The following is a 19,578-nucleotide window of genomic DNA, read 5'->3' on the forward strand; positions in this document are numbered from 1 at the left end:
AAAAACACCTAAGAGACACTCTCTGAAGATACTTGAATTCTCTTCTGAAGATCACCTCGAGGAAACATTTGCAACACAAGTGAGCACATTATACACATAATGTACTATACTATCCAACTCTAGACATCGGTATTTTAGAATACAAAAAGCATTTCCCAATTTTGCTTAGATTCCGAAAGTATTAATCTCACTACTTGATATTGTGATTTCCCCCCTTTTTGGGGGGGAGGAGGGGAAGAGGAAGGGGGGAGAATTTTGGAGACCAGTGCTTGGACAGAAATCCACCCTTTCCAAACTTGAACTGATACAGTCATCATTGATCAACTCAGAAAAGTATCGTATGGCTGTCCTGATGTTACAATACTGTAACATTATGAACCAAGTAAAGAACATCAGTGCTCACCTCAAAAAAGACTAAGCCACTGTCCCAACAGCAGCTGATCCAGTCTGCCTCAAGGACAGAAAGAGAAGTATTAGCAAAATCAATTGCTGGGTAGCAATTGAAAAGAGTTTTTAAATAACCAGACAGACTTCAAAATCAATTAGACAACTTTTACTAAATGAAAAACTACATTTAAAATATGCATTTAAAACAAAATGGAATTAGAAAAAAAGACTTAAATCCATTTTAAAGAACTTTTTCACTGTGTCAGAAATCACTCTTGCATTATATACTGTGCCAGTTCATAAAATGTAAGTTGCCAGAATCCTCAATTTAACATTTTCAAAGACAATATTAAAGTCAAGAGTTTTACATCTACTGTTGCACATTTAGAATGGTATAAATCTGAAGCCTTCCCCCAAAGAATCTTGGCAAATTTGCCATGTTCAATAAAAACTGTTATAATCATACCCAATAGTGTTACATCCTAACATCAAATCTGTGTCTTACAATTTTTACCCTACTACTAACTTTATAACTTCCTTACACCTTGCCATTTGTCAATATGAACCTTAAGAAAGGAGAGAACAAGAAAAGAAATACTGCATAACTCTTGATCATGTACAGAAATTATTGCTACTATAGTACACTACAAAGCAAAAGTCTATACAATATATGAACTTTGATCATGAAAATCCAGTATATAATCTTTAGTGACATAAGCCTTACAATCATGTAGAACATTCACATGGCAATATTAGACAGTTCAACCATCAGTTGATCAGTGAATGGTAGGTTAACACCCATTTAAATACACCCTCTTATGAAAAAACTTCACCTTTCCAAGGCTTATCAAATATGGATCTTCATGTTTTGTGGAGCAACGCAAGATGCATTTTGATGCAGATAGTATGTTACTGGGAAGCTAAGCATGCCAAAGGTGTTTCGTGCTAATAAAACCTAAAGCCAAGGTACCACATAATCACGTTACCAACTAATAGGCAATACCATTTTAGTCCTAAGTGAAGTGCCACTGCACAGTGTAATGTCAATAATTTAAAACAGTGTAGTGCGCAAATCCATTCTGTGGCAATTTAAGTTAAAAAGCAAGACCGTTTTCTGTCCCTCAAACAATGCTGACTGTCAGGGTGCTTTATTGGGTCACTAGTTTAGACATAGTTTGCCTTTTTTATTCACTACCATCCTATCACCTTTTTGTTACAATGGGGCACACATTTAAATAGCAAGATTACAAAGAATGAGGGAGGAAAGAAAAAAAAAAAAGTCAGTGGCTGTCCTAAAAAGCCCCTTCCGTATTTCGTTAAAAAAAAAAAGCGTCAGGGAACATGACTAGATACCATATTTGCATCATTCTAGCTACAAAATAACCAAAATAAAAGCAATCAAGCAACAATAAGACCACATTACACAAATGGAACATCATGCTCTCATCTGGTTTAGCTATTACATCAAGTTTTAACTGGGATGTTGGTCAACTTTAAAAACCGTGATAAGTGAATATGTAATTCAATAGATATTTTTTAAATCTGGATTTTACTCTACGTTGGATATTAGAACTTGGAGCTATACTTGTTACAATACAGTGTCGCACATCTTTCTACTAGAAAAAATTAGTAAAGATCCTTTACCCGTCTCTTTAAGTTAAACGTGTGACATCATAAAGGGTGTCAAATGGCTGGATGGTTTTACAGTGCACACTTATTATATACTGTAATATGGAGTTTTGTCCTTGATAGATCTGATGGTGTTTTGACATTGTTCCTTTCTTCACCTCTTCTTCGGTGGATTAGCTGTACGAGGTGGAGTGACTGGACGTCCAGAATTCAATCCACCATACTGGTACTTGGCTTTCTTTTCAGATGGTTTCAATATCTTTCAAAAAAACAAGGAAACATTTTTAATAAGTCCATGAAAATTGAGATACATTCCATACACTATGAATCAATGGGACAATTCAAATTTTTGACTGTATTTTGATTACTTTTGAGGAGCAAAAACATGGAATATAAACCTCGCCACCCCGTTTATTTCCTTATCCCACTCATGTCTCCACATATTATTCTCTATAGACTGACTTCATTTCCAACTGCTTTTGATGGTGACCGTTCTATCTAGGTAAAAAACAGGAGCTGCTAGTATGTGACTTGTCTGAAGCAGAAAGAAAACACTAGTTGAGGAGAGAAGTCACAGTACAGGACATCTCTGAATAAGGATTTGTTCTGCTGCCCGGAATTGGACTCAGAAGGAAGGTTAAATCCAATTCTAAATATGCACTGAGAATGCACAAGAATCTAGCATATGGCAGCTATGGAACATGGCAAGTTTATTTACAGGAATTCCAGGCCTCTTAAAGAGCTCCCTGTGGCAAAGTTGGTTTGATGCCAGCCTGCTGTGTAGTACCATCTTCTGCAGCTTATTTTCTCTTGGCGGCACAAGTTGAGTACCAATTTATAGTTTCTATAAACCTAGCCACTAAAAAAAGAACACTGACTAAGTTTTAATCTAGCAGCATAGTATACCTGAAAGGAACACATCAAAGTTTCATCCACGCTCATCATGCCTCCAGCATTATCAAATTCTCCACAGTAATTTGGAGCTGAAAATAGGGTGACCAACTGTCGTTTAGCAAAGAATTCATATCCATCTTCAACCACCTGTTAATGGGAGGAGAGGGGGAAGAAGAAAAAAAGAAAAGAAAAAAAAGGGCAGTTGAAATCAATACAGCTATCTATTGAGACGATAAATCCTGCAGGAATTAGATTCATTCTACGACCTAAACTCGAGTTCTCAGGCAGGCAGCAATTGCTTATGTTATGGAGGTGACACAAGTAGGTAGTGAAAGGAACAACATTTAATGATTGAGAGGTGAACACAGAACACTGGGCTGTGGTGACAAATCAGAAAACATTTAAGTATCTGAAATCATATAGCTTAAAAACAACCATAGCTAACATGCTGATAACTTTGATTAAGATTTTCAAACTTGAAGTTTGGTGACCATGCTCTCAATTGATAAATATTTGGAAACCTTATACTGAGTACAAAAGAGTAGTTTTATAATTCAACAAATGTTTTATAGAACATTTTTAAAAGATACCACACATTACTACTGCATCCCATATCATTCTCTTACTATACTCTGGTACTATTCATACAAACCCCTGTAACATGTTACAATTCCCATGTTCTAAAGAGAGCTTTCATGAAAATGATTCTACTGTACTTAGAAGAATTAGCTTCTGCCAGAGACATTGATGATTCTTTTTACTAAAGAAAAAGCAGTAATTCAGCTCAAACTATAGTGCAAGAATGACCAGTACCTAGGTAAGGCAGATCTCCATGCTGAATCCCACCACCACAACCACCACCACCACCATATACATACCATGGGGCAATGAAAGACAAAGTAACGTATGCCTAAAATAAAATAGCTTCCATGGGCAGCTAATCCTCATTGTCGGGGTAACGGTTACATTAACACTATTGTTTGCTTACATTTAATAAAGATATTCCAGACATAAAATTGTGAAGTTATTTTGCAACAATAATGCCTAGAAGGATGTTTTTAAAGAGACAAGGTAGATGAGATCATATCTTTTATTGGACCAACTTCTGGTGAGAGACAAGCTTTCGCGCTCATACAGAGTTCTTCTTCAGGTCTGGGAAAGGTACTCCCACTATCACAGCAAAATGCAAGGTGGAACAGATAGTTTAGCATAAGTAGTTAGCACATATTCTAAATGAACCATTCAAGGCAGAGTGGCCTGTTAACGCCTCTGCAGTCCTGGGACAAAAAAAAGGGAAGTTAGTAGGTTACAGATTATTATAAGCAGCCATAAATCCAGGGTCTGCTCAGTCCATGGGTTTTAGTGTATAGAAGAATAATGAATTTAAGCTACCACACTTGTATTTTGAAAATGTTCTGCAGACTTCCTTTGAGGAAGAGGACTGATAGGTCAGATAGAGGGACTGCTTTGTGATAAGTGTTCACCCACAGGTGATATGTTATTTGTCTTATTTTCCTATGTGAGTTTATTTGAGAGCCCAGTGATAGTCTGGTTTCACCCACAGAGTTATTGGGGCATTTAGTGCACTGGATGAGATATACCATATGTTGTAACAGGCATGTGTAGGATGATCCATGGATCATGAAAGATGTTTTGTGGGGGGTGTTGATCATTGTAGCAGTGGAGATATGTCTGCAAGATTTTGCATCTGTTCTGGCAGGGTCTGGTGCAGCTTTGAGTTGGTGTGTGTGTGGAGTTTGCTTCTGATGATGAAGAGCTTGGGGGATTGTTTGAAAAGAGGAAGTGGGGGTTCCTGAAAGATCTCTTTCAGGATGGAGTCCCCTTCAATTATGGTTTGTAGTCGGATGAGACCCTGTATGGGTCCCGGTGTGGGGTGGTAGGTGATAACTGGGGGACTGTGGTCGGGGGGGGGGCGGATTTCTGTATTGAAGCAGGTTCTCTCGGGGTACTTGGGTTGCTCATTCCATGATGCAATCTACTTCTCTGGTGGAGTGTCCTTGTTTGGTGAAGGTGGTTTTAAGTGTATATCCCAGACTTATTCCTTGGTATCTGAGTGGCTGGCCATACTTAACAGATTGCTTAATATGTTTGGGGTGGTTACTGGATCTATGAAGGTAGGTAGTGATCTGTGGGTTTCTTGTATATGGTTGTCTGTAGGGCTGAAGCAGATACTACTGTGGGAGTGTTCCAGAGAGAGTTTAATGGATGGGTGCTGGTTGTTGAAGTTGTGGTGGAAGTCTATGAGGGCGTTTAAGCTGTCTGTCCAGAGGATGAAAATATTGATGTATCATTTGTTTTGTGGTGCATTTGTCCAGAAATTCATCTTCAAGGTGACCCATAAAGAGGTTGACATATTGGGGAGCCATCCTGGTACCCCTGGCTGTTCCCATGGTTTGGACAAAGTTTGTTGTCGAACATAAAATTGTTATGGGCAAGGATGAAATGGATGAGTTTGGCGAGGGCATCTGACGGTCATCCAGTGTCTTGTAAATATTTGAGGCAGGCAGCTATGCCATCATTGTAAGGGATGCTGTGTTTAGGTAAGTGATATCCATGGTGGCGTGGATGGTGTTCTGAGGGAGGCTTTTAATATTGCAGAGTTTGTGGAGGAAGTCAGTTATGTCCTGGAGGAAGGTGGCTCTTTGTGCAGGGAATGGTTTGAGGATAGTTTCTATGGGTCCCAATATTTCTTCACATTGAGCCATGGGATGTTTACTGATGACTCTGTCTGGGTTCCCTTGTTTGTGTATCTTGGGAAGCATGTAGAAGGTCCCTGGGATGAGTTCATTGGGGGGGAGAGTGGGAGTGAATTTGTAGAGTTTCTCTTGGAATTGGTTGGGGAAGGATTTGATGATATGCTTATGTTTCTGGGTAAATCGTGGTGTGGGGTCTTCTTTGAGTTCTTTATAATAAGTGGTGCCAGAGAGCTGTCAGTTGGCCTTGTTAACACAATCATGGTTGAGCACTACAATGGCACCCCTTTGTCTGCTGGTTTGATCATGAACTGGAAAACTACTCAACATTTTCCGAAGACAAGCCTGGGAGCTTAAAATTAATTACTTTGCTAGACACTAAAAATAATGGGCTGAACAGAGACACTGGATTTATGGATCATTACAGTCTAACTTTTTTTGTCCTATGACTGCATGTGTTAACTGACTACTCTACCTTGAATGGTTCCTTCCAGTATGTGCTAACTACTTTATACTAAACTATCTGTTCCAGCATAACAGCAATATGCAAGGTGGGAGTACCTTTCCCAGACCTGAAGAGCTGTGTGTAGCTCAAATGCTTCTCTCGCTCACCAATAGAAGTTGGTCTAATAAAAGATATTGCCTCACCCACCTTGCCTCTAACATCCTGGGACCAACAATGCTACAACTACACTGCATATTTTTAAAGAGACTGCCTGAATAACTGATACCTTGGCAGCAGTGCTATCTGAAGGTACTGATCTTGAAACACCTATAGTCCATCACAATTATTGCTGCAGGAGAAAAGAGCTGTGACTTGCATCAGTGGAGAGAGATCCATGAGTGTCCAACCAAAGTGCCTGTGCAAAATTTTGTTACTGCAAGACATGCAGTAAAAGCTTGCATCCTTTTATTTTCCAGAAGTAGAAAAAGTTAATTTAAAAACACAGTACAAGTAATGAAACTTAACTCCAAGATGGGAACCACTCTCAAGAGAGGTCAATTCTTAGCCTACGAAGCTTAATGATATTCCTTTTGAATAGAGACATTTAACATTAAAGTCATCTGTGTACTTAAGCATTACATTAGGCAGTTTCAGAATCTTTAACAAAAATCACACAAATAGATTCTTCCATGGGAAAATTTATATATGTACTGTAACCAGAATAAAGGTAGCAACTCTGGAATGCAGATTTCAATACAATACATTTGTTTATATTTCCACAATTTAAAGGGGCTCAGTACCTCTGAAAATGTGTGTGTTAAGTTGGAGACCCAAAAATGTAGAACGCCAAAATCAGATGTCACTTAAATTTTGGCTCAAGTTGTATTGTTTGGTGCCTTTGATTCCAAGTCCTGTTTTTAAGCCACTAATCTATACCATTCTTGAAGCCTAGGCACCTAAATTGCTCCAGTAAAATATTCATATGCTCTCACTGAACAAGACAATCACAGCAATTACATAATGTGGGGGACAGGGTATGCAGGACATCATGGTTGTTGAAACTGAAATAAGTATTCATAAATATTGGTGACAGGAATTAGATATTGGTTTCTGAGGAACACCCCAGTATTTGGTGCTTCTAGAAGTACCAACCAAGACAACTACATCTGGTCAAGCTGTAAATGTTAGATTGGAAAATGCATTCTGCAGAATCCAGATACCTGCAAGTGATATCCTAAATATAAATGAAGATAATTCTTTCAATCCCTAATACCTCAAAGTAAGACTAGAAGTGGAGATTTAAAGTAGCAAAGATGGTAGAGTTTGTACCTGATGAGCTCGACAGATCAAATCCAGATCATGACGGTTCAGAAATTTACTGACCACATCAGCACCAAAAGTGAACGAGACCCCACGATCATTTTCGCCCCATCCTTGCACATCTTTGTCCGGATCCGACCACAGCAAGTCACACAGCAAGCCTTTGAAAGACAGTAATCTTAGAAAGTGTCCTAATATTTCCCCTTTAAAAAAACCCTATAATTGTAGGGATTATCAATAGTCAGTGATTACTTATGCAAATATGATGAAAAGCTCTCAAAACAGTGGATAAAAATGTTTCTTTGGGGGAAAAAAGGATTATAGTAAGTCTCGCTTTTTAAAAATAAAACCTGTTTAATGTGAAATCTGAATTTAACACAATAAGTTCGGGCCTTAATGTATTTTCTGACCTCTCACCACATTTACATAAAAAGTAGATATGCTGAATCTATGAGCCCCTATCGAAAACTTTGAGTAAAAGGCTGCTTTTCTATATAAAAGACAGATTCAGGGTTAAAAAAAAAATCTAACTTTTGAGATCAAGCTTTATTATTATAGCACAAGAGGTCAGCCTAAGTAACTTAGGAAACTCTCTTTTTCAAGAGATATACGCAAGTGGGAACTTAAGTTCCAGTCAGTTTCACCCAGGCATATTTAAAAAATTTATCCAGTTTGAGCTGAAATAATCAGCTTGATTCACTGACTACAGTTAATCTGTTTAATAAATCATTTAATTGTCGATGTGAAACATGTTTTGATAAGAGATGCTAACATGCTGTTGTGTGTTTAAACAGCAGCTTGACAAATCATGAGCAAAACTACATCTAGTAAATAAGCAATATTCATTTTCTAACATACTAAAAATGTACAAGAATCTGAAAATACTATGCTATAATCGCTTAAATAAATATATGTATTTGTAACGTATCCTCCTACACATCAAAAAGATGTAACCAAATCTAGGATAAAGGCTCTATTTAGTTGTAAATAAACATATTTTAAACATTATATCAACGAGACTGCATCTTTCTTTAGAAAATAAATACAAATGAGAAATTTCATTAAAATTGATTTAAATAAAATCAAGGGTTTCAACTTGGTGATTTAAATTGCGAATCTGAGTTGCTTAAAAAAAAAAAAAAAAAAAAAAAAAAAAAATCAACCCTGCCTCCACAAATGCTATCGTCATGACCTTTCACAGCTAAAGGCCTGTGGGATTTGGTAAGCTGTAGTAAGAAGCTACTGGAGGCTATTGGGTGGAACATGGTTGGAAAAAAAACAAACAAACAAAAAAAAACCACACGTTTAGATAAACTACATACACCTCTACCCCGATATAATGAATTCGGATATAACGCGGTAAAGCAGCGCTCTGGGGGGGCGGGGCTGCACACTCTGGCGGATCAAAGCAAGTTTGAAATAACATGGTTTCACCTATAACGCAGTAAGATTTTTTGGGTCCCGAGGACAGTGTTATATCAGGGTAGAGGTGTAATAATAAGATATAACACATTTATGTGATTATGTGAGCAGTTCTTGAGTACTGCTACACATGCATATTGTAGAGCAGCAACCAACTCTGATTAGCCCATAGATCAATATTCAGTCTCTGAAATACAGTCTCAGATGGCTCTCCACAATACTGTAGTACAGCAGTCAGGCTTGTGAAATGCATTCTTCGCTATGAAGTTTCACAAGGATTTCATCTTTGTGAATCATTGACTCAACACCTCTAAAAACCAAGAAATGTAGTATCTAATTAGGCTGTATAGTATCTTGTCAAGACCACCACTTTAGTACTCCTAGTTACAAATTGCTGCTGTTGAATGGGTTACATCCAGGACCCTACTAATTTTTCCAGAGTTCCGCAAGAGACAGGACATTTGATTCTAGATATATAAATTTCAATTGACAGGTTTAATGTATTTTTAAAATCTCCTCCATTCATAGTCATGCTTCAAGTGTAGTAAAACTACAGAGTAGGATTAAGTGGATCAGGTATTCTAGGATGGTACTCAATTACAAATATGCTAGTCTTCTGTTATAGAAAAAAACAGACTATTAAGAAGTAAAATAAATCTAGCTATTGACAGTATTAAAATGGCCAGTTACTGCTCAGTGTCTTATCTAGATTGAAGCAAGTGATGCTACTGTACACTTTAAAAGCTGAAAACTTGCCATATGAGCTTATTTGTGTGGATGTTACTTCATAAATCTACTATCAAACTGCCAAAAACCACTGTATTTATAAAGAAAACAGTTCACACTTCTTCCTTTTGTTCTGCATTCAACACTTCAGTTTGGTGCCCATAATGCAGTTATTCATTCTGCCAAAATAAAGTTACTTCATTTTTTCCTCAGACAAAACCCTTTTCAGGTACCCAACTTTGCCATAAAATGTTATGAGACAAAATTTTGGTATACTGATTCAGTCAATTTGTTTAAAAACAAAAACCCAAAGCACTAGTTTTATGGTGTACTACTTTTCATAGAACCCATTCAACCATTTTGAAATCTGAGGTTGTCTACAGTAGAGCTGGAAAGTGTAAATTCCAATTCGAAGAGCCATACAGATCTCAGATGGGACTATATGGAGGGTGATGGACCCCTCCCATCACTTGTGGTACCACAGAAATGTCTATTTTTTAAGAGCACTAGATCAATCAGGTATCACCTTAAGCTGTAATGTATACCTTCCAACTCTTGTGTAGACATACTCCGTGTGTGTAAGCCATTCACTTTTCAGATGTTTTGTACTTCTAAACAGTGGCTTTGTTTTGACAACCATTCTTGCCTGCTTAGAAATGTAACTAAACAGACAAATCTGAAAGTCAAACAACTGTAGTTGTGTCATTTTAACTAGAGCTTTTAGGGTACATCTACACAGCAATTAAACACCTGTGGCTGGCCTGGGTCAGCTAACTTGGGATCACAGGGCTGTATAACTGCTGTGCAGATGTTCAGACTCAGGCTGGAGCCCAAGCTCTGGGACTCTGTGAGGAGGGAGGGTTCCAGAGCCAGGTTCCAGACCAAGCCCGAACGTCTACACAACGATTTTTAGCCCTGCAGCCCGGGCCAGGGCAGCTGTGTCATGGGTCTTTTATTCCAGTGTATATGTACCCTTAGACAGATAACAGCTGTATGAAGAAAATGCACCAAAACTGTTTTCCAGTACAGAGTGGTTTTTCTGGTTAGTTTGAAGATGTTTCTGGTAAGTATTTCAGAATTTTACATGAAGGTGTCTTCAAATTTCTTTTCAGTCACCGTGCTCTGTCCTAACTTGTCCCATCTCCGCCAAATAAAGTACGGATATTAAAATTTACTTGTCTATATTTGACTGGTCATCCAAAACACAAGGTACAGCTACAGACTGCATGGAAACATCTAGTACTTAGTCCACCCGATATGCTAAAATTTACTGCCTGCATTCAGCAATTTGTATCTACCAGGAAAGCTTGCTTTTTGGTTAGTACTCTATTTTAAAATAGTAAAGAACCTGCAAGAGACTACTGATACCCTTAATTTTAGATTTGGGCATACCTTGAGAGGGGGGAGAAGGAGGTGGCATCACTGCCCTCCCTGATGGTTCTCTCTACCAAGATTTCTATAGGAACATGCTGCCAGAAACTACCCTGGGGTTCTCACTTTTTGGGCCACACTTGTCCCCTGATTAAGGGGATCATATGACCTTTCCTTTATGACTCCACACAAGTGTCAGGTTAGATGAATCTGGCCCGTGACCTATAAAGTGCTATAACAAAACTCCACAACATATTTTGGTTTCATTTACACAATTAAGACTAAATCATATTACCGCACTGTATGTTTAATGATATTTTTACATGGTGTTAGGAGATCATGTTAACAGCATATAGACTGAACCTTAATATACTCAATAAAATTAACACAAGTAATTCTGAAGACATTAGAATAAGAAAGCGCAATGGTAATTTTCCAATGACCATTCTGATTACCAAACACTCAATTCATTGTCACTACACCAGCCACTTCAGCTTTATCACATCAAGTGTATGAAGGTGAAAATACTATTTAAAAATTACTGAAGAGAAGAGTGTAGAGGTAGGCCTCAGGGAAAAGAGACTTAACATTCAGAGCCCCATAATATTGCCAACTTAAAAAGGAATGTTCAACTTCATTTTTTCAAAATTAGATGTTAAAATTCAATTTCATAGGCTTTTTTGAAGATAAATTTTAATGCTAGAAGGGACTAGAATGATCTAGTCTAACCTCCTACCAACAGACTACAGAAACTTTCCCAATAATTCCTGCATCAAGCCAAATCATTTGTGGCTGAACTAGATTGGAGAAACTGCCAGTCATGATTTAAAGAAGTTATTAAGAATCTATCACATTTGTCAGAGATCTTGAAATATATATTTTTTTTGGGAGGGAAGGGGGGAATTTAAGTGGGTTTTCCCTGTTGATGCTTAGAAGAACAACCCTCCTTTTTCTTTCTATACAAGCACACATTCTTCCTTCAGCCGCCTCAGTTTCAGCTTTGATTTTACTGTTGCTGGTCAACACTGTCTTAAAGCTTGGCATGGGCATGCACCAGCAATAGAACAGTGAAACTGTTTTGGGGGTCATTTGCAACAAAAGCAGGTATAAGATTTTTAAGAAAATGTCCTTGTGAACTAGAATCAAATAATTCTGCAGGCAGCCTTAAGATGGATTGGCTCTAGCAGTGACGCCAGACACATTGGTTAAAAAGCCCTCCTTTTTTAAAGGACTTTCTGATGGAAGCTAAGTACTGAAGTTTAAATTTCTTCTTTAAATGGATTTTAAAAAAAACATGAAAAAGGAATACAATGTAAGGAGATATTTTAGGTATGAATTAGTGTTGTAATTTACACTTGTGTTGTGAAAGTTCTCCACTACTTGCCTCATGCCGCATCTGGATGCGATATACATAGGTATTAACTTGCACCCTCATGTATTTTTGCTTATGGTGATGGACAGGATACTACCCATTCATAATTTGATATGATAAAATACAGACTGACATTTGAAGAAGTCAGCTGTGAAAGAGGAGCTTTATAATAAAATCTTGGCCTTAAAGGAGATGGTGTACTGATAGACAAAGATAACCCTATTGTGAGATCTCCTTTAACATGCAAATTGACTTCAAACCAACAACTACTCACTCAAAGCAAGATCATGCATTAATAAACACCACCTATGTAGGGCTAAGGATCTTCTTTAATACTAGGGAACAAAATAGTAATTCCGTCTCCTACAGTTCTGGGGAAGGGGGTAGTTTTCAATAAAAATGATATAGAAGTGGCTATTGTAGGGGTAAAAGGGACAGATCAATTTGCTCCCCCCCATAAAATGTATTTATGCAAGTATTAATATGATCGTAGAAAAGAGAACTTTAGGGCTAGAACATTAATACAAACAAGTAGCAGAAGAGGTTATTAAAAATACTGACAAGCCTGCACAGCAAAGAGATTACTACGAACCCCAGATTAATTTAAACTCTGATGTTATGATGAGAAACAGAGGCCTGAGAAACCAAGAGAACTCTAGAAATGCGGGTTATGTTCCTTGATAGATTTTGAACAACTAAATGTTTGGGGCCTATTTAACCCGAACCTGTATTTTCGGTTTAGTTTTTCTGATTTCACTTAGATATTCTATTGATTTTCTAGAAAGCCTTGTTTTTATTTGGGATAATTTACTGCAATCCATTCTCTTAGACAAGGAATACAAATGTCATAATTCTGCCAAGAGGACGACAAAAGGTACAAAAAGTATCTGATCTCAGGGGCTCGCTCTGTCAAAACAAATACTCGATTAGTTACCAAAAAGCACAATGAAATTCATAGTTTGAACAAAGAAAGCCTCAGGAGCTCAGGAAGGAACAGGAATAGAGTACTGAAGATTACAACTGAAGCACAATTAGACTGTTTCAAGGCTCTGAACTGCATAAATAGGAACTGGTTCTGATATTCTAATGCCACTGGTAAGTTTGCTTTGGCATCACTGCAAGATACATGTACAATAAATTCTGTATGTCTTACCAGTGTCAGGAACATCTGTGGGTCTCATAATTCTCCGAATCTGCTCCATTGACTGGAGATCTGGTGACAGTCCTGTAAACATATACAAAAATAAACTAAGCTGCCTGTATTCTTACATTTAAAAGGGTACCAGGAAATACACAACTGGAGGCTCAAGGTGATACATCATGCATCATTTTCACTGTAATATAAAGTGAAAAAAGTCAGCAGGTTTCTAGACACCACTTAAAATACAACTGGTCTGTGCATTAGAACTGTAACAGCACTTAATGGGCTTACTACAGTAGAACCTCAGCGTTACAAACACCCCAGGAACGGCGATTGTTCGTACGTCTGAACAAATCGTTAGTTCTTCTAAAAGTTTACAACTGAACCTTGACTTAGAGCTTTGAAACTTTGCTATGCAGAAGAAAAACAGTGCTTTTAAACCATCTTAATTTAATTCAAACAAGCACAGAAACATTTCCTTACTTCGTCTAATCTTTTTTTTAAAATCTCTTTATTTTAAGAGTTTACATTTAACACAGTACTGTACTATGCAGTATTTGTTTTTTTCCGGCTCTGCTGCCTGACTGCGTACTTGTGGTTCAAATGAGGTGTGTGATTGTTCGTAACTCAGAGGTTCTACTGTAGTACTTATTTATTTGTATGTATGCCATCTTCTTATTCGGGGGGGGGGGGGGGAATTTACGTGGGTTTTCCCTGTTGATGCTTAGAACTGCAACTGCAGAGTAAGTCAGTCTCATACCCATTACACAAACAGGTAAACTTAGGCAGTTGAACTTTATTTCATCTGCATAAAGCACAAGTAACTGGGTTTTATACAGGTGAAGCAAAGTTCATTGAGAAAACTAGCTTAAAGAGCATACTCCATACTATAGTCAGGATGCAAAGCTGCAGCACACCACTTCACTTATGCAGAGTATGAAGGCTAGTCTACACTAGAAACGCTACAGCAGCAGTGCTGTAGTGCGTCTGGTGAAGATGTTCTACGCCAACAGGAGAGAGCTCTCCCATAATAAAACTACTTCAGAGAGGCAGTAACTATGTCGGCGGGAGAGCATCTCCCGCAGACATAGTGCTGTCCATACCAGTGCTTAAGTCAGCTAACTTACACTGCTCGGGGGGTGGCTTATTCATACCCCTGAGTGACATAAGTTATACTGACATAAGTGGTAATGTGTACAAGCCCTTTAGTGTCACTACAGCCACAGTTTGTGACTCCCACTGTCCCTCTCCACACTAGTCTAAGCTGTGCAGGCATGGAAGCAGTATCCTTGGCATGCAGGGATTTAGAAGAGTACCTACAAGGCTGCTCAACTTTAATAGCCCCACAGCAAGACTTAAGATGGTTGAAAGGGGCTTGAAAAGCCCTCAAAGGATTGTTTTATCTAGAGAAGTTAAGTGATTTGTCCAAAACCACATAAATCAGTCACAAAGCTGAGAACAGAACTTAAGAGCTCTAACTTATGATAGAACTCCTTTCCCTTAACATTAAAAATAAAGTCTATGTAAGCCTATTTTGCTCAGTCCAATGTTCTAAAGAGTTCACATAGCAGGAAGAATCTCACTAAAAAAAGAGTCACTTACATTTTGATTTCACTTGACATTTCAGAGTTGACAGATGGTGGCAGCTGTTTTATCCAAGAACACTCCTTTAGGTCAGTAAGAGAGCCTACTATTATGAATACTAACTTTCAATCTATTTTAAGACTGATTATTTTTGTTCAATATTCCAAGCATTTAATAAGACAGTTTTATCTTTAGTCATTATTTAAGACTGGTTCTTTGGCTGAATATCAAGAAAGATATGTAGATTGGTGCAAATTACACCTTCGAGATTGGGTCCAAACAAGTTTAATATTTCTGTTACCTACACATCAAGAAGGAAGTAGTCATGTAAAAGTAGGCCCTAGTCAGCTTTAACTGACACCCTGTCAGTTACTTATCCTTCCTTCCACAATCCTCTTCTGACCTACTGACATGCAAGTTGCATCAATTTAAAATCTCTTCTGGATTTGTCTTGTAGATCTTATCCAGCAAAATTATCGTGTGATATGGTACAAGGCAGGGTCATGTGCAAAGGTTAGTCAATGTGGACTCCTAGGAAAAAGGTACTGGTATCCAAAGCATCCAAAGCTACTCAAAACACCATCAACAAATACAAATTGCCTTTAAAACAAAGTGGGCTACGTGGATCAGCAGAGCGTTGTAAGTCCAGTGGGTGCAAGGTTGAAGACTGTGCAAGACAGCAGTATATAGCAGCATAAGGATTGTTTTAAATGCTGAAATACAATCTGAACATCTGCAAATAAAGATCACTTTTGCAAGAAGCTGAGATTGCCTCTTATCCCACCTCCTCCTATTGTGAGCAACAGAGTTGAGAGTGGTCAAGGGTTAAGATCCACAAATTTAATTTAATACAAATCAGAAAAACTACTGTCAAATTGCCCCCACTACAATGATTATCTGTGCACCTCAGTACCTTGTGGATAAATAGTGTAGTTTTCAGACTGCAACTTGTGACATGGCAGCAGTTACAAGCCTGGTTCTCTGATGCAACCATTTGCTGGTAACGAGACACAGACAAGTGTTTTTATAAATTTAAATGCACTAAAAGGATTATACAGGTGCATGTTTAGGCTAAGCCAAAGCAAGATCAAAACAAGGAAGTTAAGGGGCCTTATTGTCCTCATCAAATCCAAGCACTGTTGAATCAAAAAGGGAAGAACATTATAAACAGTAAGAAGAGCACGGAGAAAGCCCTGCTGGCTGTCTCAGATTTTTACTCTAGGAAAAAGTGCATCCCATATAGCATCATATGATAAAGAAGGCAAAAGGGATACTCTGCAAATTCGGAATTTAACCCATGGCTCTCCTCAGGTAGTCTCAAGTCATCTTTTGCTATTCGCATATTGATGCATCCCCTCACAGGAAGCCCCAACACTATGCTAGTGGTGTCACCAATCACAGAATTCCCATCACTGAAACCACTTCTATGCTTTGTGTTGCACATAAAGATCTTGCCTCCTCCCCCAAGAGATTAAAACCTAATTCAGGCAGACAAACTATTCTGACAATAGACACGGTGACAGTATGAGATTAGCAGTGCAGAAGGTTAACAGCAGTTATCACTGAAAGGTCTCCTGAAAGAGTGGCTTTAAGGAAGGCTTTAAAGCAGCAAAGCCCTTTCACTCATGAGGAGAAGAGGAAAGCAAGGAGCAGCATGGAAGAGAACTCACAGAGAAGAGTAAAAGGAGGAAACTGGGGATGGTTCAGAAGTAGGCTAAATTTAAGCAAAAAGACAGGGTAAAATGAAGAAGTGAGTACAGAGCTGTGGAAGGCCCTAAAGGCAAGGATGAGAAACTTGAATTTGGTGTGTAGTCAAAAAGCCAGTGAAGGGATTCAAAGAGGGGAACATCTGAGTCAGTGATAGAAGATAATTTCAGCAGCAACATATTGGAGAGACTGTAGCAGAGGGGAGATTTGGTTTATATAATCAGATGGGGGGGGGGTGCAAAGAAGAGGACTGAAGAAATGTAAGCAGGGAAGGAACAAAGGTGTGAAATCGGGATTTCAGCACGCTGCCTAATTGGATAAGTGAGGTGCCTTTTGTTTACTATGTTATGCGGTTTTGCAAAGTTTTTATTGTATATCCCAGAGGGCAAGTTTTAAAAATAAACTATGCAAAAATACGCAATATAGTAAAAAAAGGCACCTACCTCACTCCTATTAGCTGGCTCTGAGCTCCAGCAGGTTTGTGTTATTACCAGTACAGTGTACACAGACTCAAGACATCATGAGTAGGTGCTGACAATCCATAACTCAGGGACCTGAAAAGCAGTTTGGAGGGGATGGGGAGGAGAAGAGAGGGCAAGGTTTACCACTCAAATGTGCTAAGTGTCACCCTGGGTTGCTGTTATTTTGGAGTATTCAGGACATTCTGCTAAGCTTTTCATATCTGCAAATCAGCTTTAATAGTGCTAATACTTTTGCTTCCATCTGGAAGTGTTACAAGTCTTAAAGGGGCATTTGTTTTTAAAGTTAGAATATCCTTTAAATGGTACATAGAATTTGAGCTCGTCTTACTTTTTAAAAATAAAACAGACGTGTTTTTAAAACCCCAATTATGTTTACAAGGGAAGTTTGTTTACACCTTGTATTTGTTTTCCAGAAATAATCACCTTCTGGAATTCTCTCATGGGCCTCTGGTCCCAAGTACAATGCATGCAGAACTTCAAGCTCTTAAGTTTGTTTTTTTAGTCTATGGTTAGCAGTAAGAGGGTCTGCACAAGCCACATACTCCTACCACCACCTCACTGGTTAGTGCCTATCACCTGAGTTTAACTGCTATCGGTGTCATGATTTGGGAAATATTTCTGCACATCTTATGAATTCTAGTTCACAGGTAAGTTATGACATTTCTGTATCATGGCAATTTATAAAGTATTTCTATGGAGAGTAAATCTTGTCAACTGGAGTAGCTATCTCCACTAAAGGGATTAGCAAAAACCTTCAATTATATGAGGTTTTAAGAAACTTAAGTATTATACCTACTAAACTACTTGGAAGAGAGATTCCATACCTGTAAAATCAAGATTCTTTGACAATGCAGTCAACAATCTGAACCAATGGTTTTCTTTCTGCTGTTCAAACTTGCTAGACAGAGTGATAAGTGACCAGCTTCCAAATTTATCACTCTGCCCAGATGCACTCCCTCTACAGGCTTGCTTCTACTCTTTCCTTTGGATTCACTGTTGGCATACACACTTATGAAAAATTAAATGAGATAATCCCAGAGAGTAGCTTTTTAAAAAGGTTGTAATTCTCAGGATCAAAATAAAATTCTGGGAGAACTTGAATATTTCACTGAAAAAGCCTGTATTATAGGTAGTGAAATCTGCTTCTACTCATTTAACAACCTGGACCAATGCTAAGTAGCAGTGCGCAGGGGCTCCCCAACTCGGGAGAGAGAGCCCAGTATTTCAGCATATAAAGCTGTTGATTTGTCTTACCCTAGCAAGACTCCGCCACTCAACTAAAGCAATGGATTCCTCATGAGCTAAAAAGGAAATGGGCTTTAATTGAAAGTTATGCAAGGCATTAGCAGATTCCACTTTGGGCTGGCAGAAGCTGAACACCTGTGGTTGATAAAGGAACACACACTCAGCCTTTGCAGATAGTGCCCATCACACACTGAATAGGCCAATGACATCTGTAGGACAGAGTAAAACCTTCTCTTTGCTAAGGCAAAGCTTGTTTTCAGGCGAGCGGTACTGAACAGGAAGTACCTATACCTGTTCTACACCCAAACACTGAACCCATACCCTAGAAACAAACTGCTCCTTACATTTTATAAATCCCTCACCATTACTCACACAGACTGCTCTCATATCCCACCTCATTGCTAACAATCAGCATCTCAAGACGGTCCCTGTGCACTGCTACTGACAACCTACACAACTTAACACTGAAATTATGCAAACTGGATCCCTCAAGGTACACATGCATCTCTTTCATTTGATCTCTTTCACATATGCGAAGGGGTGAGGGGAGTGGAGATCCAGATCTCATATCATAATCACCCCTCTACCTAACTGTTCCAACTAATGCCCCATCATTCAGCACAGCTATACCCAACAGTGAATGGGGCTGGAGTGCATGCAGATAATTACCAATGGCTACTGTGAGGTTGAGGGGGCTATTATCCATCTAGCTCGGATGATGTGGAAATAAACCTTTGAGAACCTTCTAGGCCATAAGTACAGAATTCTCTTCCTTGTTTTTGTTGAAAAGCTAGGCACACAGCCTTAATGCCAGTCAGAGAAAGCATGCTTCTGGTGGCTTTTTATTGGGAGATCGACAGGAGACTGTGAAGATAAGAAGGGACTGAGACAGATGAAGTGGAAAAAAATTAATATATAGCTATTATGGACAGGACCTACTGCAGACTGAAGCACTTTCCTCTCACTCCCTCTAACAAAGGAGCCTCTGGAGCAAGATGGATACTAGATCAGCAGTCCTTTGAGATCGGTGAATCCTATAAGCTTAAAAGTTAATATGGGGCATCTGGAATATTGAAACCTGAATGAAATCCTTTAGGGGACCTTTAAGAGGACACTCCATTCCTAGCAGACTTAGGTAA

General features: G+C 38.5%; 1 protein-coding gene across 1 annotated transcript in view; it reads right to left on the minus strand.

Moving 5' to 3' along the window:
* Positions 1-538: 538 nt before the first annotated feature.
* The window catches only part of PPP1CB (protein phosphatase 1 catalytic subunit beta), a 49,727-nt gene continuing 30,687 nt past the window's right edge, over positions 539-19,578 (minus strand). Inside the window, exons 5-8 of the mRNA XM_034764772.1 lie at positions 13,434-13,505; positions 7,399-7,550; positions 2,923-3,057; positions 539-2,275 (exon numbers count right to left, since the gene is read on the minus strand). Coding sequence (XP_034620663.1) covers positions 2,171-2,275; positions 2,923-3,057; positions 7,399-7,550; positions 13,434-13,505 — 464 coding nt within the window. The 3' untranslated portion in view covers positions 539-2,170. The remainder of the gene's footprint in view (positions 2,276-2,922; positions 3,058-7,398; positions 7,551-13,433; positions 13,506-19,578) is intronic.

This window comes from Trachemys scripta, chromosome 3, assembly GCF_013100865.1.
Source record: "Trachemys scripta elegans isolate TJP31775 chromosome 3, CAS_Tse_1.0, whole genome shotgun sequence".
Taxonomy (NCBI): domain Eukaryota; kingdom Metazoa; phylum Chordata; order Testudines; family Emydidae; genus Trachemys; species Trachemys scripta.